Raw genomic sequence first — 24,297 nt, forward strand, 5'->3', positions numbered from 1 at the left:
AAGTTGTAATGTTTTCATCATCAGACATCTTTCTTAAAATAAATGGTTTGGATAAAGGCCTTTCTGTCCCTATCCTAAAGAGAGTTTTCCTGCATAGGAAACTAAACTAATGATCAGTCTGTGGCTTGTCATCAAAATTATGCAAACAGTCCTTGTGTCCAAAACGTATCTGACCCTCACTCTAAAAATGAACACTCAAAAGTGTAAGGTAAGTGTCTCTGTTTTGGATTTAGCAAAAAGTGTGTGAAAAAATCAAATATGAAAATTCAACAAACAATCCTTAAATCCAGGTGGTGGTTCCCTTCCCCTGGACTATTTCGTGTAGAATAGCGAAAGTGTCCTTTTTCAAACAATGATTTCTCAAGAGTAGTAGAAATGCTTCTTAAACACAACACTTGCTTGAGGATGGTCTCCTGGTATACTCCTCTGGCAGGAATCCTTCTGGGTTTTGCAGATCCCCCTGCTATATTCTCTTGCCAGGTGTCTTTTTTTACAGATGTTCACTACCTGATCTGCTTCTGTCTCCAGGGCTTCTTAAAATATTCTGTCTCATGTTTTAAATGGATTAGCAGGTATACTCCACTGCAAGGAATCTGGGTTTTGTCAATCCCTGGTATTCTTTCCTTCAGGTATCTTTCTCTACAAACACTCAATGCCTGATGTGCTTCTTTCACCCGGACTTCCTACAATGTTCTTTCAGTATAACACAGTTGTACTCCTTCACTGTTTATACTTCATTTACTTTAGGCACTACTTGTTCCAACCTCCCCCATATTAACATCTCGTATATGGAGAATTGTTCAAGCTCTTTTTGTTAATTTATTCATTGGTATTCATTAGTTTGTGGCAATGCTTGTTCCAGTTTCCCCCAAAGTGACATCTCATATATCGAGACTTTTACAGATTTCGCCTTTCAACTTCTTATTAATGTTCATCTGCTGGTGAGAATATTTACTCAAACTTTCCCCATATTGACTTCTCTTATATGAGGATTTTGTGAACGTGGTTGTTTAAGTGAGGCTTACAGCAGTGAGAATATACAACTAAAGGTTGATCTGTTATAGGTAATTTCATTACTTGCTTGCACACTTTTAGAGATATTTGATTGTTTTGTGATGTTTTCGTTAATCTCTGCAAACAAGATGTGTGTGTGTGTGTGTGTGTGTGTGTGTGTCTGTGTGGCCAGTTGTTTTGCTTTACAGAATTCTGTACACTTTACAGAATATAGTGTATTTTGTATGTGTGTTAGGCGCTGTTTGTGTGTTGCTTGCCACATATTTAGTTTTATTTGGCCCTGGCCATTGAAGTACCTTGGTTATGTGGAAGAGGGTTTATTCCGGTACAAGCAAATGTAATTTGTTGTTTCATTCTTTGCTCACATGTTGTCATGCATATTGTATTTATTTTGTTCCAGCAAGCCTTCTTAGTTTGAGCTAATAGGATGAGTTTGTGTAAAGAGTTCTGTTTTCTACGGTACATAGACAAGGCTTTCAAAATCTGCTAGCCCACTTGCATTGGCGAGGAGATTTTATGAAGCGCGAGTAACATTTTCATGGTACTCAAACTTGCTGGTGGGTATGGGGATGTTTGAAACTTTTATTTGCCATTTACTGCAAACACACTTTGCAGTAAATAGAAAAATAAATGTTTTTCTGTGCATGGCTTGGCTTTGGGTGGCAGCAGTGGAACAAATATTAAGTCAGCTTCTGATAACATGACCCATTTTACAGAAAGCATTGTTAAATATGTTGTCACCCGTTCACATGGGGTGAGTGATTTTCTCTTAGGTCGGGTTTGTAAACGAAGGAACTTGTCCTGCTGGTTTAGTGGCATTTTAAAGAATTTGCTAGATCAGGTGCAGCGGAATATTGAATGGCAAGCATTCCTGACCTTGTGCAAAGAGGATGTGGTTATGTAAGGTGTTACACATCTATTGAATGCTGCAGTTTCTTGTATAAGTGATGCAGTTTAACCCCTTTTGGCTTTCTCACCTTCAGGGGTGTTGCTAGGTCTGGAAAAGATCTGGGGCTACGCTAATGTCGGGACTGTCTGGGACTAGTTAGCCTTTTGGTTGTAGCCCCTGAACTTCTATCTGGGGCTACAACCAAAAGACCCGGGGCTATAGCCCCCACAACCCCCTCCTAGTGACGCCTCTGCTCTCCTTACTGCACATACATTATTTTTAGTTTCTATCTTGCTACGAGCGAGGTGAGTGCAGCGCCAGCAAGCATTGTAATTTTAGATCTTGCAGCCCTCCTGGGCTTTAGTGCTTTGAAAGTGTTTGGGGGAATACTGTTTGTGCATTGTTTGTTTTTCTTTTTGCCGTCCCGTGTCTCCTCACTCCCAGCCTCCCTCCTCCCTTATCTGGCCCTCCTCCCAACCTGCCCAACCCCCCTGATTGGCCTCCCCTTCCTTATCTCTGAACCACCTAGGGCAGCCTCTGTCCGGCAGCCCTACGGCTAAGGGCCCCCTAGGCAAAGGGAGGCTCCTACTTGGCGGCTCCCTGTAAGTGTCTGCAGGTGTCCGCAGGGGACGCCAGGCGCCGGTCCGCCATTCTTTCTGGTTAGCTCCACCTGCTGCCCAGCCAAACATCCTACACCCTCCTTTCCTTTCACTCACATGGTTTCTACACTTCAGTGTGTACCGCAAATTTTTGGTAAACTAGGGCTTTTTTCTCCTCTCGCAGGACTCTCAAACTTGGGTGGCCTCTATACTGGGTACCTAATTCATATTTACTGTGCTACTGTTGCTCTGTAATTGGGCTTGCCGCTTTCACTCCTGTCCGCTAGCTCCCGTCTATCTTCCCCCCCACTCCCTCCTTATTCCATGATGCTCTCTATCTCTCCTATCTTCTCAAACTGCTTCTTCATTGACTATCCTGCTCTCCTCACTAAATCTGGTAGGAAAAAGTGTAAAAAGGATATCCTGGTCTCCAACCCAGGCCTCCCTATCGCTGACACCTATATCAGTGCCTCCTCCAAGGAAACTCTTACCGACATCCTCTTTTTCGTGCCTTCCCTTGACCTATGGTCCCTTCATATGGTCTCTCTGCTCTCTCCCTTCTCCTTTTCTCCCATTAATGGTGGCACCCGTTGGGATGTCCTGTTGGCCCCCTTCCACTCCTCTAAGGCCATCATTAATGTCTACGCTAATGGGACCGTCTTGGTCCAAGGCCCCCAGGCCAACCTCCACCTCTTTGATCGATGCTTCCCGCGCCTCATCAACTTCCTTTCCTCTCCTGCTGTCCCCTTTTCTCTGTTCTCGGCTACCTTGCCTCCACCCTCTCACCCTGCCCTCTCTCTTGCTCCTTCCTCTTCACCTCCACAGGGCGTACCTCTGATCTGTACCCCTCCCCGGAAGTCCTTTAAGGATGGCAACTTTCTCCTCATTGCCACTCTCAACTCTCGCTCTGCCGTCAAACATTCCTCTGATATCTGTCGCCTTCTTGAGGAACTGGACCTTGACATCCTCGGTCTCACTGAGACATGGTTCACGACCAGCTCTGTCACCAGCTTTGACACACTCCTACCTGACAGTTACAAGATCCTCTCCTTGCCCAGGCCCAACCGTGCTGGGGGGGGGGGGGGGTTGTGGCCCTTATCCTCCCTGAGTGGGTTCCTGCCACTGTCACCCCTACGCAGACCTGCTCCTCCTTTGAATGCCTTGTCTGCCGACTCTCTCTCTCTCTCTCCTAGCCATTCCCTTACCGTGGCTACTATCTATCGGCCACCTGGTCACATTTCCTCCTTCCTCTCTGAGTGGGCTGACCTCTCCTCCTCACTCCTGTCCTCAACCACTCAACTCCTCTTTCTTGGAGACTTCAATATCCACCTTGATGCCTCCTGTCCTCCCTCTGGACTCTTTCGCGACCTCTGCGACTCTCTCTCACTCTCTATTCTCCCGTCTGGGCCGACCCATTCTGCAGGGCACACTCTTGATGCTCTGATCTCTCTATCCCTCTCTCCACTCCTCTCTCCTGGAGTGATCACTTTCTCCTATCCTCCCACCTCACCTTCCCTACCCCACAGGCAAAGCCACCCTCATCACTGCCACCCACCTTTGCGGTCATCCGACCCATGAAGCGCGTGTCAGTTGAGGCTTTCCCTTCCACCTTCTCGCCCCCCCTCCCCCTTTGGCTGACTCCCACCCTGACACAGCCCTCTCCACTCTCCAATCTGCTATATCTGATACCCTTGATATTCTTGCCCCTGTCATGAGAATCCGCCTGAAGCCCAAAGCCAAATGTAACTCCTGGTACGACTCGGATCTCGTCACCCTTAAACGCAAGTGCAGGGTGGCAGAGAGGAAATGGCGTGCTTCATGTTCATCCTCTGACAAACTGGCCTGCCGCCTGCTCCAAAGGCAATACCGGCTCTCCGTTCTCACTAAGAAGAGAGTCCTTATCCAAGCCCGCATCTCTGCGGCATCTAACAATTCGACTGAACTCTTTAAAATCTTCAAGGAGCTGGCCAACCCTGCTGCAGTCTCGACCTCTCCTGTCCCCTCCCAGGCCCTCTGCACGGCAATGGCCTCTCACTTCATTTCAGAAACTCAGGACATCCTGTCCTCACTCTCCTCCTATTGCCTTCCCTCCTCTCCCTCTGGCCCTTCTGCAGCCACCCCTCCTCCCTCTTTCTCTGCCTTTCCCCTTTTTTCTGCTGACGAGGTTTCGAGACAAGTCTGATCTATGAAAGTCTCGTCAAAACAGGTCCACCCCTGTTCCTCCAAAACTATCAAGGACCACATTGACTCCCTGGTGCCTGCCCTGGCTGACTTCTACAATCACTCCTTCGCCTCTGGAGTCTTCCCATCCCCCCTCAAGCACTCCCTTGTGCACCCCCTTCTTAAGAAACCCTCTTCCGACCCCTCCTGCCCAGCTAACTATCGCCCAATCTCTATTACTCCCTTCCTGGGCAAGCTCCTGGAGAAACTGGCCATCTCCCAGCTTAATCTCCATGCTGAATCTGTTGGTAGTCTTCATGACCATCAGTCTGGGTCAGAGCTGCCAGAAGCACGGAAACTGCTCTCTTGAACACCCGTGAGGACCTGCTCTCAAACCTTGACTGTAACACCCCTTGTGTTCTCATTTTGCTCGACCTCTCTTCTGCCTTTGATGCTGTCAACCACACCATCCTGCTCAACTGTCTCCGTGATAACCTGGGTATCATTGGTCAGGCTCTGGCGTGGCTGACCTCCTTCCTCTCCAATCGACCCTCCCAAGTCCATCTCTGTTCCTTCCTCTCTGACATCTTTTTCTCTACCTGTGGTGTGCCCCAGGGATCTAACCTCTCCCCCTGGCTGTTCAACCTGTACCTGGCACTTCCTGCTCACCGCATCGCCGTTCTCTGTCCCAACTTTCAGTGCTACACGGATGATACCCAGCTCATTTTCAGGCCACCCTCGGCCTTCTCTTCCACTTCCCTCATCTCTGACTGTCTTTCTGCTATCCAGGAATGGTGTGCCGCCAACGACCTCTGCCTTAATTCCAGTAAGACTTAGATTCACTTATCGGCACACCCACTCCCTCCTTCCCTGCAGCTCTCTGGCCGGCCTCCCTTGGCCCTCTTCTTGCTCCTACCTGCACGGCAAAAAACCTCGGGGTCATCTTCGACTCCACACTCTCCTTCTCTCCTCACATCTCTGACGTCTCTAAGAAGTCACACTACCAGCTACACCTCCTCAGAGGTATCCTTCCTTTTCTCTCCTTCCCCCCCAGAAGCTCACTGTCTCTAGAGCTCTGGTTCTCTCTAGGCTGGACTACTGTAACAGCCTCTATCTAAATCTTCCTGCCTCTACTCTCCGCCCTTTGCAACTCATCCAGAACAGAACTGCGAGACTTGTCCTTGGCCTCAAGCCCAGGGACCGTATCTCTCCAGGACTGAAATCACTACACTGGCTCCCAGTGGCTGCAAGGATTAAGTTCAAAACCCTCTGCATTGTCCACAAGGCCTTCTGGGGCCTTGGCCCAAAATACCTGCAACTCTCTCGTCCTAAATATCTTCCTTCCCGAGCCCTTCGCTCATTTACCTCCAACTATCTCAGGGTCAGCCGCTTCTCCAAGCAACGAGCTGGTGGTAGATCTCTCGCAGCAGCAGGGGCCTCCCTCTGGAACAGCCTTCCTGCCTCCCTGAAACTTGAGGAGAACCATCTCCGGTTCCAGAAGCACCTCAAAACCTTCCTCTTTGCCTCTGCTTTCTCTCCCTCTCTCCCCTGCTAAATTCACTGAACCTGCACTAAATCTGCAACTGGGCCACTCACCGATCTCATGTCCTGGCCCAGCCACTCTTCCTTGCACTGCCTACATGCACTACGGGACTGTCTCTGTATCCTACAGCCCCTTCTCCCAGCACTTACCTTTGCACTTGCCACCAGCTGGCCCTATTATTTATCTTGTATTCTATTAACCATGTACTGCACTTCCCCTCTCCCCTTCCCCTGCACTTTTTTCCCAGTCCCCCTTGCACTTGCGCGATCTGAATGACACCTGGCCTAGTAGGATCGTTGTCTGTCTCCCTTCTCCCTCGTCCCCACCTCGTCGCGCCTTGAAACACTTGTGTAAAGGCGCGTTACAAATGCCATATCATATCATATCATATATCATGCAAGCAAGCGTAATCAGGTGAGTAAGCTTCAGATTTTAATATAACAGGAGCGGGTGTCAGAGCCGTGAGCGAACGCACCCGCTTTATGCTGCCGGACCCGCTCAGTCAGGAGACGCCGGGAGCGCGGCAGTCTCTAAGTCCCAGGGGAGCGGGAGGAGATATACTTGCCGGCATTCCCTGAGGACACCTCAACGCTCGCGTGTAACATTTTAATTACGTCGCGAAGCAGAGAGTTACAGTAAGCTTCCACAGCACGGGAATTCGAAAAAAAAAAGATAAAAAAAGAAGAAAACAGATTTTTACCGTGCAGAGGGGAGTGTCACAACCCTCGCCCAAAACCCCCTCTGGCAAACCCATTGGCCAGGTGGAGTCAGGACTCGGGCCTCTAGAGCCTGGCATCCTCCTCAAAAGCCCTCATGGGGCCAGTCCTTGCGCCTATGGCGCCAGGCTCATACACCATGAAAAACAATGTGCTTGGGAACTACTTTATTGTATTGTCAGACAACATGGAGGCATCCACATAGCTTGGTGCGGTCTAGTGTTTTGGGTGTGGTAGCCTAGGGACCACTTTACCCGGACTATTTTGTTTGGGCTATTTAAACCACACCCAAGCAAGACAACACGATTTGCGTTACTTTGCAGCTTGCAACGTGACGCTCACTGTGTCCAGCTATTCCCTCGAACCTAAAAGAAGCAGAACCTGCAAGGAGACAAAAGGAACATCATTAGCGGCAGCATCTTACCTGCAGTCTTCATCTTTAAACACTCGCTGCTACTGAGAACAGCTTCCTCGAATCTGCACGCCATCCGGACAGAACGACCTGAAACAGGAAGATAGAGGCAACATTAAAGAAAGCAGTAGAGACATTTTACAAATTACGAACTGCTCAAAAGGCTTACCTGGCTGGTCGCCTCTTGGCTGGCACCACTCCGGACATTGCACTAGCGCTGAAGAACACCGCGACCTACAAGGAAGGCAAACACAGGTTAGCAAAGGCAAGACTCCACAGCGCTGCGCATAGCGCTTACTTACCGCATCATAGCGCTCTTAATGTGCCATCATTTACCAGTGGGACTCAACCAAGCCAGTTCACCGCGCTGAAGCTCTGCATACCAAAGGGAGAAAAAAGACATTTTAAACAACGAAAGGCATGCAGGATAGCAACAAAACTAAAGAACAGCAATAAGACCTACCTGAACAATATCAAACGGGCCGGCGTCGGTGAAGTAACTGGACCGCACTCGCCCATGAAAGACAATGCGCCCCTGCAAAGAAGGCAGGACGGAGAGCACGCCTAATTCTACCACAAGGTGAGGAGAGGGCGCCAGAGGGACTGAAATCATACGAGGGGTGAAGGGAGGATACTTACCCCAGTCGGTCAGTCTTGAACACAGTCCTCCTGTATTTTCAGGCAGAAGCTTCCCCGCAGACCACATCAGGGCAAAGCTGAGAAGCATACCAGCGAGTAACCCGGCTGGGTGGCGTCCCTGTGGATACCAGGTGAGCTTAACGGGGAGAAGGGGATTATCCTGCTAAAGCAAAGCTGTCCCTGAGTCCGCTACTTTGTACAGCCTTCCCACCCCTCAGGGCTGACAAGTTGATAGTTGGCCCTGCCAACAGCAGTGATGGCTGCATACAGAAGTCCTGGCCAAATGCCATCAACATCTCCAGAATAGAGTGCAGAAGAATGGGAGGAGAATCCCTCCCACCAGAAAGCTGATTGATCTCAGAGCTTTAAGAAAGTGCTAGGGCACTCACTTACTCAAGCAGTCTCGCTAGGAGTACAGCCTATAACACAAAGGCTCGACATTTTGGAGGCTATGATGGCAGAAAGGCAGAAGCAGGTAACTGCCAAGAAAAGGTGGGCAGAGAGCCCAGATGCAGGGCCGTCAGCCAGACACCCCGCAGACGGGGTTGAACCAAAGGGGCGTAAGGTAGCTCAGAAGAGCAAACACTGTTTGACCCCCCCTCCCCCCCCGAGCGCTAATGAAAGGGAGGATGCTGCTCCCCAAGATGTAAGCGACCCCGTGGCTAGGCTAAAGCTATAGAGAGCCTTCCTGGAGAAACAGAAAGAGAACCAGGACAGACCCCCTACCCCGGGGGTGAATAATTTAGGTGATTATGACGAGGGCTACTCGCCCGATGATGAGGTGGAAGGAGACGAAGACACCTCACGACACTTCGAAGAAAATGTCGACCCTCAAGATATGGAGAACACCGCTGACATGTTCGATCCAGAGACTCAAAATCTTCAGAATGGGTGCCTTCACCCAGGGTGTCAGCGTACATGTCCCAGCACATAAGCCGTTGGATAGAGAGGTGCGTTCACGCATGAGGTCAGACTGCCCTAGGCCAGTGTTAGCAGGGAAGCTGGCGGAAACTCCGGACCTAGATCCCAAGATGGTCACGTTTGTGACTAAGTCAGCACGTGATATTCGGAAAGGAATTGACCGCGCCTGGAGAGGATGCCAGGACAAGCTGTTGGACATAACAGGCCCACTAGCAAAAATAATGGACCTGGCTGAGAAGTCGAAGGACACCGAGATTCCGGTAGACCCCCTTATTCTAGGAAGCTGGGCCCAGAGGGCAGTGTGTGTCTTCTGGGAAATGCCAATTGTGCACTTTCCTCAGAAAGGAGGAGAGGAGTCTTATTGAAGATTGACGAAAAATTAGACGATCGAGCCTCTTATGAGGCAGGGAAAAATGCCAAAGGCCTATTGTTTGGCGAAGCTTTCGCTAAAGAGATGGCCCAGTTTGTGGGCACATACTCTGCATTAGAGAGAGCGCAGAGCTCAAAGAAATGTTCCTGGGACGTGTTTTTTCTGGGACCGGATGACACGGGGGCCGAACGTCCGGTCGCTACAACTATCAGTGCAGGCCCCAGGGACAACGAGCCCAATACTGGGAAGGGAAACCTCAAGATACCTTCTTCCCATCCAGATCTCCGAGAGGTCGGAGAGGGAGAGGATCTTATCGACAACCCAGTGCTGCCGCTGGTGAGTACAGCAAGCACGAGAGTAGTAGGGAGAATGATTAGGTGGGGATGACAAACCTGCGGATAATGAAAGGCGCTGGGGTGGGGGAGGAGGGAGAACTCTCCAATTTTTGACCGAGTGCCGAGCGTTGTCGCACGATGCATGGGTGATACAAGCAGTGGCAGGGCTGCGGCTGGAGTTTGTAGGACACCCCATACAGAGAGTAGAACCATCCCCCATATATATGGCAAGCGATGAGTTAGAGTTGTTGGACAAAGAGCTCCTCAGTCTACTAAACAAGGGAGCTATAGAGCGAGATATGCAAGAGGAGCCAGGCTTCCTCCGCAACATGTTTGTGGTCCACAGGGGAGACAAGATTCGGCCAGTCATAAACTTGAAGAGTTTAAACGCATGGCTCGAGTACAATCATTTCAAGATGGAAGGTATTCACCTTCTGCGCGATCTCCTGTGCCAAGGAGACTACTTAGTGCGTCTGGATCTCAAGGACGCTTATCTTACAATTCCGATAGCTCAGGAATTTCGGAAGTATCTACGCTTTCAGTGGAAAGACCAAATTTGACATTTCTCTTGTCTCCCATTTGGGTTGGCGTCCGCCCCGTGGGCCTTCACCCAAGTGATGAAACCAGTGGCAGCCGCCATAAGAGAGTGAGGGATACGTATTATCATATACTTAGACGATATTCTCGTACTAGCCGCGGACAGAGGTACTCTCATCAAGAATGTACAATGGATCTGCACGCTGTTGGCCTCTATAGGGTTCTCAGTAAATTGGGACAAGTCACAGCTAAGGCCAGTTCACTGGCTGGAATTTCTGAGCTTCACCATAGACGCAGTGAAAGCAACCCTTGAGCTCCCTCATCACAAAGTGAGAGCAATAAAGAAAGAGCTCAAAGTAGTGATGGCGAAGAAAGTTATTTTGCTTCGATGTCTGGCCAGAGTAGTGGGATTGTTAGCCGCCTCGATTCAGGCGATATTTCCAGGCCCACTCCACTACCGAGCTCTTCAACGTCTCAAGATCAGGCATCTACAAGGGGGCATAGGGTATCGCCAACTGGTGACCTTGGACAGCGAAGCGCTCACCGAGCTTCACTGGTGGCTTCAGAAAATGGAGGCGTGGAATGGCCGAGCCATTTTCGGAGACGCGCCAGAGTTAGTTATAGAATCGGACGCACAAAACAAAGAGGTGGGTTTCCCCTACTTCGCTGGCGGAGTGGAAGCAGCTATCAATGTAAATAGAGGTCAAGCCAGCGGAACGAATTGAAGACACTCAAAAAGAAGGCTGTAAGGCCACCAAAATGGAAAAGGACCTCCAAGGAGCACAACACAGATCAATCCACTGAGAACGAAATAATCATTAAAAATACTATATTTATTAGAATTTGTACGTGGTTAAAATGAGTATTAAATCATCTGGAATTCTATACAAAAAATACGCAGGGTAACAACATTAATGTGTCAATCATAAAGTGCATCAATAAAGTGACTAAGTGCTAGTTTCACTGTTGGCTGTAAAAAGGATTCAGAAAAAATAAATTACAGTAGACCTAGATGCTACTGAATTGATCCCAAAGAGAGTTTCCTGTGCGAGCGAAAAGCACTCGATGAGGGAAACCTCAATCGCCTATTCTAATCTACAGGCAAAGGGGCCAAAAAACAGATCAGCAAAAAGCAATGTGGTCACTTAGTGAATCTAGTCATAAATAAATCATACAGCCAAACGCAATAGTTAGTATGATATGATATGATATGGTATTTGTTACGCGCCTATACACATGTGTTTCAAGGCGCGACGAGGCAGGGAGGGGGGGGGACAAGGGGAGACAGACAACGATCTTACTAGGCCAGGTGTCATTCAGATCGCGCAAGTGCAGGGGTGGGGGAGGGGGAAAAGTGCAAGGGGAAGGGGAGGGGGGGAAGTGCAGTACAAGGTAAGTGGCGTAACGTAATAAATAAATAAATAGGGCCAGCTGGTGGCAAGTGTGAGGTAAGTGCTGGGGGAGGGGGGGGGGCTGTAGGGATACAGAGACAGTCCCGCAGTGCAAAGGGGTTCCAGGGCATCAGTGCAAGTGGAGAGTGGCAGGGCCGAGGCCGTTTAGAGTGGTCCAGCTGCAGGATCAGTGCAGTTTCAGTGAGGAATTAAATTAGCTGTTCAGCAGGGGAGAGGGAGAGAGAAAGCAGAAGCAAAGAGGAAGGTTTTGAGGTGCTTCCGGAACCGAAGTAGCAATATTGCACAGTATAATGGACACAAGAATCATTGAAAAAAATGCTAAAATTAGCCAAGGGATGCTATGCGTCAACTACTCTTGTGTCAGGACAAAAGAAAAACGTAACATACAGTACAGTAGACCTGACACAATTAACAGGTAGTAGTTTCGATGGAAACAACACATCTAACTTGAAAGCAGATGATATCCATCTTCATCCTGACGTGGCATTCCCATAGGCTTCATTATTCTCTGAAATTCATCTGTCTTTATTTGCACAATATATTTAGAAAACAACATTTAAACATTTCACAATATATAAAACACACCTAAAATAGGGACACAAAGGAGAGAAAAAAGAAAAAATAGAAAATATAAACAATTGCATCAACAATGTTAAAAATAAGCATAAACAAGTGGATGATCTGTGAGTGAAAACCAAAGGGCCCAGCCCATTCCCGCAACTCAAATACATCATGAGGTCTGAGAAACAATGTGGGAGAAAGGGTATTTAACATAGTCTCAACCAGTTAGTCTGATTCCGGAATCCTGACGATAAGTCCAGGAAATATTTATCCGGTCATGCCATGGAATAGATCTCTATAAATTAGACCTAGATACAAGAGTGTGATAAAATAGAATCGGACGCAAGCAGGTCAGGCTGGGGAGCCAGATGCCAGCACATAGAAACAGGAGGAAAATGGTCAGATCAAGAGTTGCAGCTGCACATAAATTGCCTTGAGTTGTTAACAGGTTCATTTGCAGTACGAGCCTTCACGAAGGGCAAAGCAAGATGTCGTGTCCTGCTCAAGATGGACAATATCTCCACAGTTCGCTACATAAACAAGCTAGGAGGGACAAAGTCCAAGCTACTAGCGGAATTAGCGAAAGATTTCTGGCATTATTGCCTGGAACATGATATTGCAGTCACAGCAGAATATTTGGCAGGAGCTCTCAACGAGGTAGCGGATTGGAACTCGAGGTATCTGATAGATTCAAGCGATTGGAAACTTCACCCACAAGTTTTCGAAAAGCTGCAGAAGCGCTGTGGCCCAATACACATAGATCTATTTGCATCCAGACTGAACGCTCAAACGCAGACATATTTCAGTTGGAGGATAGACCCGGGAGCAGCGGGCACGGACGCCTTCCTTCAGACTTGGCACGGAGCGCTTCATTACGCATTCCCGCCATTTGTCATGATCACGATGGCGTTAGTGAAGGTTCGCAGAGATCGCACTGAATCCCAGCCCTAGTTTCCAGTAGCGATGGAACTTTCTTCGGATTTTCCGTAGATAGTTCCGCATCAGCCGGACCTTCTACTAGGAACGTCTGGCCAGAGCCATCTCCTGATATCAACGGGCAAGCTGCAGTTGCTGGCCTGCAGGATTTCAGGAGAAAGTGGAAATTGCCAGGAATTTTGTGAATCGCTGCAGACTGCATCAAAGATTCCTGGGCGCCTTCCACCATTAGGAGCTATAGCACTGCATGGAAAGCCTGGGCGCGATGGTGCTCAGACTAATGTCTGGATCCCGTTTCAGCCCCTTTAGTGCAAGTTCTTAACTTTCTGGCGACTACATTTCAAGAAGGGGGAGCTTTTAGAACGATACGTGTTTATAGATCAGCGATCTCAGCGGGACATGATAAAATAGAAGGGATCGCAGTAGGCGAGCACCCAGCGGTCCTGAGGCTTCTCAAAAGAATAAAAATTAGAAATCCCCCAGAACCAAAGTACGCGGTTTTATGGGATGTTGGAGTAGTGTTCGAACTTTTCCTTCGATGGCCAGTGAACAAAGATCTTTCCCGTTCTCAGTTATCAGGTAAACTGGCAATGTTATTGTGCCTTACATCATGCCGCAGAGTATCGGACGGAAAGGCGCTGGAAATCGATAGAAAGATCTTCTATCCAGAAGGGGTAGCTTTTCACAAATAACGAAAAGAACGAAGACTGGATCGCGAGTGATTTCATACCCTTACTTCACAGAAAATGAAAAGCTATGCGTTGCCCAGTGCATCAAGGATTACGAAATCTCCACAGAGCACCTTAGGCATCGAGGGGGTTCCCAATTGCTTATAGCGCGCAGAAAACCTTACCACGCAGTTGCAGCGGCTATTATCGCTAGATGGGTGCGCGAGGTCATGCAATGGGCTGGAATTGATCTGTCAATATTTGGGCCACATTCTACGAGGGGTGCGATGGCTTCTAAAGCATTTACAGCTGGTGTATCTCTGCAGGACATTATGAAATCGGCAGATTGGTCCTCAGAGTCGACCTTTAAAACCTTTTACTTCAAGCCGGTCTCTAATATTACTACTGCAGTGGTGGCAAGCTTTGAACAAGCATAATGCGAGCCTCCTGTATTGTCATAGAATAAAGATTGCCCACGCTAACAGCTCAGGAAGTCTTCATTCTATTAAAGACAAGGAGGCGAGCATTATATCCCACCCAAAGGAAGTATTTAAAAATCTGAACCTGTATATGTATTTTTGATGCTCAGATGTTGTTGGCCCGCCCTCATGAAGTATTTTACATTTCTCGTAGGAGAAGACCAGAAAGCGACTTGACTCCATACACAGATCAAAGATGTTAAGAAGTTCGTTCAAGGTGGTCCGGAGGACCTAGCAAGTTACAGTTGAGCAGTCAGTTCCAGTTTCGTCCAGGGTCACAGTTGATCAAATAAAGGACAGTTTCGAGTTCAGTACACAATTGAGAGGAAAAAGAAAGAGGCAGAGGACTATCCAGAGGCGTAGGCAGGGTAGGGCCTGAGCAGGCAAGGCCCACCCAAAATCTATAAATACCCACTCAGCAGTGCTGTGTGGGCATTTACAGATGTTAAGTTCACCGCGCTGGGCCCAACTACATTAGCTTCAGGCCCCATTTGTTAGACAATACTGGCTACGCCTCTGGGACTATCATGGAGGGTTCTTATGCTGCGACCTGCTCTCGGGTAGGTGGATCAGGAGAGGTCAGGTCTACTAAGCCCTGGAGGATCATAGGGGAGGTAGTGCAAAAAAGAACAGTGGCTTTAGAATTTTTAAAACCTCTCATATTTGGTATTTTTTACATAAGGAAGGAAAAAAAGAGCAAATGTTATGGTTTTAAATGTTTTGTTGAAAATGCTGAATGGCAGTAATTAAAGAGTAAAGCATGATGCTCGCCTCCTTGTCTTTAATAGAATGAAGACTTCCTGAGCTGTTAGCGTGGGCAATCTTTATTGTCAAGGATTTATTTGGTGCTTTAAAGCATAGAGTGATAGGTTAAAGCATGAAACCCCCATTTGCTGGTAAACCATATCTCTGTTTTGAAATGTCTCCAAGCAACCTTTGCCTTTCATAGATCTGTTTAAGCCTGCAATCTATTATGACTTCATATTATAATATCCTATTACTTGAAATGAATTCACATTTGACTAGCATATTTCAAGTTTTTGTGCTGTTGGCTTGCTCGTTGCTTTTCCCTTGACCTGTGACTCTCTGTTTGCAGCTTTCAACGCAAATGTTTTTGTGAGGCTTAGTGAAGAAGCCAGGGTAAAGGCCCTGAACGAGTATCTCAGCACTCGTAGTTATATCCAGAGCTACACCTTTTCACATGCCGATGTGGATGTTTTCAGGCAGCTCCGAGGGCCTCCGCCTGCCCACTGCTTTCATGTACTTCGTTGGTACCGACATATAGAAGCCATGTATGACGACAGCAGTCAGAATTGTGACTCGTATAAACTCCAGACAAGTGAGTAATTACTTGGAGTAGTTGAGCATGTAGATTGCATTGTAGTCAATATTAAACCGGATGCCTTTCCATACGTATGATTGAGAGTTTGGATGTATATCCAGATGAGGATTCCTTGAAACTACTGAATTACATAACCATATTTGTGGCATTATTTGACCACCAGAGGCAACTAGGTGTTGTACAAGTACAGTTCAACTGATATGGCTGTCCCCATTCCCGCACCAAGAATGATTCCACCAGCAATTATTGCATAACCACCCTGACCGACTGTACTGACATTCGGCCCTCTGCATTAATTTTGGCAATGCAATTAAGTACTTACTCCTTCATCCAGATTGTCAAGGTGTCACGCAAAGTTCATGAGATTCTACATTATTGCAGACTCCATCCAGATTGATGGAGCGGCATGCATAACTGCTTCAATGAAACCTCCTAAGAAGGACAACATGATTCTTAGCCTTTACATCAGTGTCATTCACCTGATCCAGTTCAATAACCACACCTCCCCACTTGACCAAGGACCCTTAAACAGGACCTCATCCAGTCACCTAACTTAGGAGTCCCACTTGGCAGACTCGCCTTCCGGGACTACCCCAGGAAACTCTCCATTCCTGCTCCTAATGCCATACAGTGAACTTTGCATACATCCCTCCCCCAACCACAAAACACCTCCTGAAATAATCGTGGCCCATTTAGGACTACCGTTGCTAACATTCCACCAAACCCAACGTCCTCCAATCCCACTAAAAATTCTCCAACTGCCAGTGGTTGAAGTGGGCGGGAGTGGTGCTCCTCTACTTTTTAAAATTAGGTTTTACTGTTCCTATACTTTTATTTTAAAAAGAAACCATTCAGGAATGGTTTCTTTTTAAAATAAACGTGTAGGAAGAAGATGAAACTGGCACTTCAGTGCACAGCACTAAATGTTCCCTTAAACAGCAGGCGCATGTGTTTGGGGGTTTGTATTGCATGTGACCCTGGGGTTTGTGGGGAGCGGGGACAAGCCAGCACGGAACATAGTTCCACCACTTCTTTTTGTACGCTTCGTCCATGGCCAACTGCTACCTATCCCTGTTCCCTACTGTTGGCTAGGAGCCAGCAAAACTACCCTGCCTCACCTCCCTGAGTACGACCGTAATGATCAGTTGGGCATGTAGAATGCATTCATTATCATACCCTCTTATAAACTTTGACCAAGGATCAACAGAACGCACAAGACGGTACGAGACACAACACATTTATTAGCAAAATAAAACAGACTGGGTTGGATAAACAGCTATATGGATATGGATCTCTTCATAGCAACACATTATAGGCTTTATTGAGAATAAACTGTGCTTATGTGGTTAAACTATAAAGGTGTTAGGATTGCTTATTCTGATAGGGTCCCTGAGTTTTCCCTTTTCTATTGGCTTGTCTCTTCACTAAAACCTCTAGCTTACCCCTTGTTTCTAAATCTACAAATAGTTAAGAGATGGCTTGAATGCCTATTGATCCTAGGGTTTCATCTACAAATCTGCAGAGATCTTAGGTTAGCTAACTCAAATGGTATGTCAGCCCACATAATTGAATACATGTCCCTATCAGAGTACTGCTTGCTACTTTGCTAAAACCCCGACCTCTGTGTCTCTTGACTTCTCAGTTCAGGGCTATAGAGCCCAGAATGGTTCTTGGTATTCCTGCCAGCAGGTATTTCTTCTCCTTGCTTATGGTATTGGCCACACTGTGAAATTCTCTCATTAGTTATATGTGACCTCCCTGTGCCAAAGCTTTTAGCTCTTTACAAGCTCTTGGTTCTCCTTTCTTCTGTTGGATCCGGCTAGTGTTAGGAATCCCTGTACTTACCGCGTGGGTCGAAGAGACCCGTTTTTGAAGCAATCTGCTTCACGGGGGTGCCGCGGTCGCCACACAACTCGGCTTTGGCGTGGCAGCTGCCTTCAAGAGGGTGGTCCGCCAGACGCTAGTGGGGCAATTCCGACAAGGCGAACCAGACGTAATGGAAAAACCTCCGGTTTGCGGCGGCAAAAATTTAAAAGGTGTGCATTATCGTGTCTTTGCAATGGCAATTGCACCGACAGGTGCGTTTGGACTTCCAGAGATTACTGCTACCAGTACAAGTAAGTTATCATAGGTTTAGGGCAATTTAGGAAGACTTTAGGTCTTCATAGTTAGGGTTACTTTCAGTAGAGTTTAAAGACATTTTACTTATGTTCTACATGCTTCAAGGGAGTAGTGTTTTTTCCAACTTTTTACCACAAAGAATGGGGTAGTGTTTTTGCATCAGTACACTGAAAGCTACCATTCTATTTTTGTTGCCTCTATCACCACAGTCCTGCTGCCTTAGCCAGGTAGGACCATTACCTTGTTATCCACATTAGTCCCACCCCATGTGTCCTTCCCCTTTTTTCATAATTACTTTGTTATTCTCTCACCAGCCTGATATCCATGGTTTCATCTCCTCACCTCTAAAGAAGAGTGTCCAGAGCCTCTTACCACCCCCTTCATGGCATTGTGTCTTCAAGACGCGTCTGTCCAACGCACACTCATACCAGACAGGCAAACCAGGGGTTGCCAGTGGTCCCTGCTTCCCCATCTAAGCAGGAATCATTAGAATCCTCAGTGACGTGTTACCCCTCATCTGTGATGACCGTCCGGACAAGCTCCACGGGATTCAGATACTAGCAGCTAGTTACAGCTGCTGGTAGGGTTGCAGTACTTTCTCTTTCGTCGTGAACCTTACCACAGTCTGATGTATAGGTTTTAGAATGCGTGTAGTTCTTCTTGCTTGAAGCACAGGCTCTGTGGGTTAACTGAGGTTTAGCCTCCCCAAGGATTGTAGCTTTGTCTTGTTTGGGCTTCTTCTCTGTTACTTCTCTCTCCAGGTTTGTAGTCCTGATTGGACCCTATTCCTCACGCTGAGTTGTTTTATAGAGCTTCTGCATATCCTGACCATCTAATAAATCTCCACTGGGTCCCTCTCTAGCATCGTTCAATGTGTGTCCCAGGAGTAGTCCCCTCACTGCCTCCCTTGGTTGATCTCTGGTGTTTCATGTTCTCCCTTTAAGTTACCTAGGTGCCAGTTTTCACTTTATACCCCTTCTGACATGGATAAAGTACCTAAGTGTTCTCTCAATCATGCCACTTGGGGAATTCTGTACCCCAAGAGCCTATTGCAGCCACATTTTAAAAGGATTTAAAAACTGAAATGTGAAGGGAAAATTAATACTCCTGGAGCTCTGTTAGTCCTTTCCCCCTGATTGTTCCAGCAGGGAATTATTTATTATTCCAACTCCAGTTCTAGAAAATGTGGGCAATTATTTAATGTATAGACGCCCTTGAGTGGTACTACCTGATGTCCCACTGAGCAATATTTGATGATAGAACTATCTATCGTGTCCTGGCACTGACTGAGGTTTAAATTCTGAATCTGCCATTTTGAAGTTGGGCCAAAGTAAATTATCCTCAATGCAACTCCATGAAATTGCGGCCTGCCTTTGCTGCATCCCATTCATGGACCCATCCGCTGTACAATTTCAGAAAAAAAGGTTTCATTGAGCATCTGTGTACAGTTCAGAAGTGAACTGCAACAACTCCACAAGAGCCCTTGCTGCTAGTGCTGTGGCATGTTATCAAAGGGTTTTATTTAACTCAAAAGAAAACTCCTTTCTAGCCTTATTGCTAAAAGGGAATTGTGATGGATCTAATGGAGTCATCACGGATTCCCTGCCGGTGACCTCCTCCCATGATGCCAGGGGACGGCATCTGCTACCTGATCCTGACCCTGGTGGCGGTTATACGAGGCAGGAGACGACCACTGGCGAGATGTCATGGCTTCATTGGTCGAAAAATGGTATCCCCCATCTGTCCATGAAAGAGACCCACCACCCCACTTATACTCCATACCCTAATCGCATATTGCCATGCATCTATTCCCCATTTTAGGAAAAACAGAGAAACCTTTTCCCAACGCCCTTTAGGCCAAACTCCTATCCCTGGTCTAAAAAATAAAAGCTCCAAGAATACATTTTTCAGAATACATTTTTCAGTTCTAATTCCCCTTTATATAGAACTGGTTTTTCATATGGAACCATCGAGAGAGATTTTCCAAGTACTGTGCATCAGTTGATATCAATTGACCCAAATTTCTACAGCCACCTAGGGACTGGGACGAGGAGTATAAAGGATATGATGCACAGCAGATGGAGCCTCGGGCTCAATGAGTGTGCTAGTTGCTTTCAGAAAGCACCAGTGCGCGGAACATTTACAGATGGAAAAAACGATCTATTGAGAGCAGCTGTTCAGGAGAAGATGTTGCCTCTCCTTCAGAGGCGTGTGGAAGCTGGAGGCACAAGCCGTTGTGTCGTAGCAAAGTGGCTCGCCAGCAGAGGGAAAGCAACGCTGCATGAGAAGAACATGCTGTAGAGACGAAAGGAATCGCAGGAAGATTCCTGGGCGTTCGGCAGCTGTAGGAAGAAGCAATACCTTCACCGGGACCTGAAGGAAAGCAGGCATGCAGGAGCAGAGCCAAGAAAGAAGCCAGAGAGACATCAAAGCAGTCCAGAGTCGAAAGCAGGCAGCAAAGCTACGCCACGGAAGCGTGAACGGGACCGAAGATGCCACACAGAGCCGGTGAGTCATCCCAAGCAAGTTGGGGAACCTCAGGGCGTTTCGGCAACTGCGCCAAACACAGTTTGAACATTGTAAAACTGCAGAGACAGAAACAATAAGAAGATTGTTTGCGACTAAAAAGGGCAGAGTACAAACATGACCCACAAAAATGAGTGCTTGGAATGCAGATATGGGGAAAACTTAAAGTGAACATTGAAACAACTCGATATACTGAACCACGGAAGATGTATGCAATTTTGGATGTAAAGAGAAACTGTTAAATTTGTATCAAAGTAAGTCCTGGTAGGTGAGTAAACAAGGCAGCTACAAGTACATGAGAAGTCCTGCCAGGAGAGTGCACCAGTCAGTGGCAAAACATATAGGAGTCCCGAGACAGAACCATGTTTGGTGAGCAAAGAATTGTCGAACCAAGAGTCACTGACGTTGTAGAAGAATCCAGGGGAAGGGAATGAACCTCTGGAACCAAGGTTTGTTACTCTTGATGAATTTTGTGTTAAGAAGGATCTTTTTGAAGAACAAATTACGAAGCTAGCAACTTTGTTTCCGAACAAAATTGTTGTGGGACAAGAAAAGACACACAAATAACTTTTAGACCAAGGAACATTGCCATACCAGTGATTGATCCAGTGTAAGGGAACCACCCTATGGAACCAAGGTTCTATTACTTTGGCAAACATTTGTTGGAGCTGTTCTATTTTCATTTATTAACACTTTTTGCAAACATCAACTTAGAGAAATGTCCCTTCTCACTTTATTATTTTGTTTATAGTGTGAGGGTTCGGATAGAACATTTGGCCACAAGGATGGTTTTTATTTTTGACATCCTGACCCAGACAGATCCTTCGTTTTTGGTAGGGAAATTCCTCTTGGAGCAGGGTCGGAGAGGCATTTCCGCACACCGTTTGTTAATGAAATTCTTTAACCAAAAACATGACCTCTTTGTGTCCAGCTTTCATTTCTTACCCCTCACAAGCAGTATCATCCTAACAAACTATACTATGGTGCTGTTCAGTAGCCAAATAACAAAAATGGTCCTTTGTCCAAACCTATCCTCTAAACTGGCCCTACCACTTGGAAATAAATATAAAAGAAAAACCTAGACAGTGTATCCTGCCTTCAGAATTGTTCGCCCCACTCTCTCTCAGCATTTCGAGGAGTCCCTCCTGGTTTCGGATCCAATGATTATCCATAGAAAACAATTCTCCCTGGTTTAACAGTTCTTGTCCATCTTGTCAAAGTTTCAATATTTCTAACATAAAGTCTCATGTTCCTGAAAAGATCAAATGTCCAAGTTGTCATAGGTGGAGTGATACCTCCTTAATCCCTCTCCACCACTTGGGTGGCTTTCTCCTGCCTAGGTTCACGTCTTGGTTGTCTCTGTTTCCCGTCTAATTTTTCTCCCAGGGGTATTGGTAACCTATCTTTCCATATGTGCCTTATGGTTCTCAGTAGTTTCTGTGAACCGCTTGGCTGATTATAATGTTCGGGTTTCTTGGGCTACTATAACCTTTGTTGTTACTTGGTTCTTTCTCTCTCTCTTGGCCTTTTTGCACCTGGAATGGGGCTAGGGTAATCCTTTGTTCTTCCCCCTTTCACTTGCTAGTTTCGCTGCCTCCCCTCCGCTATGAGCAACCCTGTTACCTTCTATGTCGCAGGGTTTGATTCATGAGGTGGCGTCCGCTTGGTAGCAGTGGTGTTCTCCAGGGCTTTCTAGCGTTACTGTCTGGACACTAGCGAGTATTGTGTTCCACTCTTCTCAGCATATCTTCGTTTTCTCCATGGGGAGCACAGGATTTGTCCCCCTCCCTCCACCCTGTGTTCTGGGTTTGTCTTTGTTTCTTGGGTACCAGGCCCACCACGTCCACTGTGTGGTTGAGCCACCAGATAAGGCAGCTCAGCTCGACCTTTACCAAGCCGACTCTGCACGGCTCTGTACCCGTTTGGCAGCATCTCTCTCCTTCCCTCTCTCTCCGCACAACAGCCGGCTCCGCTGTGCAGCGTGGCTCCACCCCCCTGTGACATGCTCACGTCAGAGGCCCACCTCTGTGTATTCAAGGATGGTTGTGCCTTTATTTCTGCTCCATGACCAAAAAGGAGCATGTTGTTTATGTCCAGCTGTCAAGCCCACAGAGAGGCCAGCATTGTCTTCAGCCAAACATCCAAAGACGCTTTCAATATTATTTTGAGTGCCACAGCTGAATGTAACCTCGGTTTCTTGGATTCCCATGTATGCAGATAATTCCTTGGGTATAGGGAGTTCCCTGTGGGATTGGGAGTCCTTGTCCCCTTGAGGGGAGTCACTCCCAGTGAACTCTCGCTTTCTTTCCCAAACCCCTAGGCAGGGTTTTGCTTAGCAGGCTCACCTCACTAGTCTCAAAAACGGGTGGCTTCCCCCAGGGAACAAGGGACAAAACCTCCTGATTCGTCAGTGTTCTGCTCCACCTGAACTTGCACAATTGTGTGCATTTGTAAGAATGACTGAGCTTCTTTGGAGCAGTTTACTGGTGTCTTCCTTTCTGAACAGCAGTTTGAAGGCCTTTCTGCTTTGTAAAAGATGGTAGTTTCTTTCCTTGCCTCACCTCAAATGATAGCTACAGGGTGTTTGGCATGGATTTCATATCTCAAGAGGCATAAGGGGCTGGAGAGTATAAAGACACTCTAAGGATACCCCATTTACCACTTCCGTGGAGTACATCACATAGGTTTTGGATGACCCTGTCCCTCATAGTCCCTTTCTCTCTTGCTGGTGGATCACTGAATGTGGCTACCCTTGACATCACCAGAACATAGTTGACTGAAAACATTGCGAACATCCTTGACGCCCCCCGCCCCTTCTGCCTTTAAAATACCAACATTTATACTAAACTTAGGGTTATAACCCAGAAGGTGGCGTAGCCTTTATCACTTTTCAAAACCTACGTTGCCACCATACCTTTGGGCAGCTCCCGCTCCTTTGAACACCTCTGGATCAAAGCCTTCCCTGATGCCAGCACCTCAATCCCATTCGTAATAGCTTACTACCCTCCAGGATATAACAGACCCATCCTGGACAACTGTGCTGGCCTAATTGCTCTCACAGCGTCTGGATCCAAGACGGTCCTAGAAATAGTCACCATTCATGTGTGGATTGATGACCCCTCAAAGCCATCTTCTCCGGATCTTATAAAAAACATGACCAACGTACTGTTTTTCCTCTCGAGCAGGGGGAGGAGAGGAAGATGAGAAAAAACTATCGACCTGCTGTGCTCCCACAATATCAGCCCTGAGAACACATGTTCTTACTCCCTGTTCAGGGTTGATAATAAACTCCTTAACAGTGTAATGCCATGTGTAGGGGATACTCGGAAAGAAGAAACACACTCCTCTCTTGAATGACTTTCAGACCTCTTGGTTCAAAAGACCTCTAAAGCAGGGTTCAAAATGTGCACTCAACATTGGCTAATGATGATTGACCTTTGACGAGTGAGAGATTTTTACCCCTGCTCTAAAGGATATCTAACCCTTAAACTTTGGCAATTCGCTCACCTGCCTGACATATCCCCAACATTAAACCTCCCATTTCTTCACCTAAAATGCCTTTGCCTTTGATTAAGGATTAACGTTATTGTAATCAAAATGAACACACTTGCTGCTCTGTTTCACAGGTACATTGAAAAATGCTTTCCCTTAGGACTTTGGAACCTGGGCATGAATCTTCACCAAATTTGGCAATCAACTGAACGTGGGCAATCTGATTAAGCATGCTACTGTTGGGAAGAATCCACACACACGATCAAAGGTTCTGAAAATTTAAAACTAGGCCTTTTTTAGTTTTTATTAGACTTGGATGTCCATAGGGAAAATTAAATTTCGGAACAGGATTTCCAAAAATTGTCTGCTTTGATTTTTCTCAGTTTTTGCTGCAAATATAAAGTGTACTTCCAGTTGTTTATGGTGAACACATTGTAAAATGCACAAGCCAAACAGGAGATATGAAACGTGCGTTTGTCTAGATATTTAACATGCACAGTTTGAAAACATGCAAAATATATACAAGACACCTTGAAATCTATTCCACAGACAAGTTTACTTCAGTGTACCTTTTACTACTAAGTACAATTCCAAATACAAGTTATCACTCCAATAAATATGTATG

General features: G+C 46.8%; 1 protein-coding gene across 2 annotated transcripts in view; it reads left to right on the top strand.

Annotated features, from left to right (window-relative positions):
- The window catches only part of CARS1 (cysteinyl-tRNA synthetase 1), a 1,125,505-nt gene that overhangs the window by 44,625 nt on the left and 1,056,583 nt on the right, over nucleotides 1-24,297 (top strand). Inside the window, exon 2 of one of the 2 annotated variants that reach the window (XM_069624150.1) lies at nucleotides 15,288-15,530. The exons of the other annotated variant lie outside the window; for it this stretch is intronic. Coding sequence (XP_069480251.1) covers nucleotides 15,288-15,530 — 243 coding nt within the window. The remainder of the gene's footprint in view (nucleotides 1-15,287; nucleotides 15,531-24,297) is intronic. 2 annotated transcript variants of the gene reach the window in all.

Source organism: Ambystoma mexicanum, chromosome 11 (genome assembly GCF_040938575.1).
Source record: "Ambystoma mexicanum isolate Mex_15411 chromosome 11, UKY_AmexF1_1, whole genome shotgun sequence".
Classification (NCBI taxonomy): Eukaryota; Metazoa; Chordata; class Amphibia; order Caudata; family Ambystomatidae; genus Ambystoma; species Ambystoma mexicanum.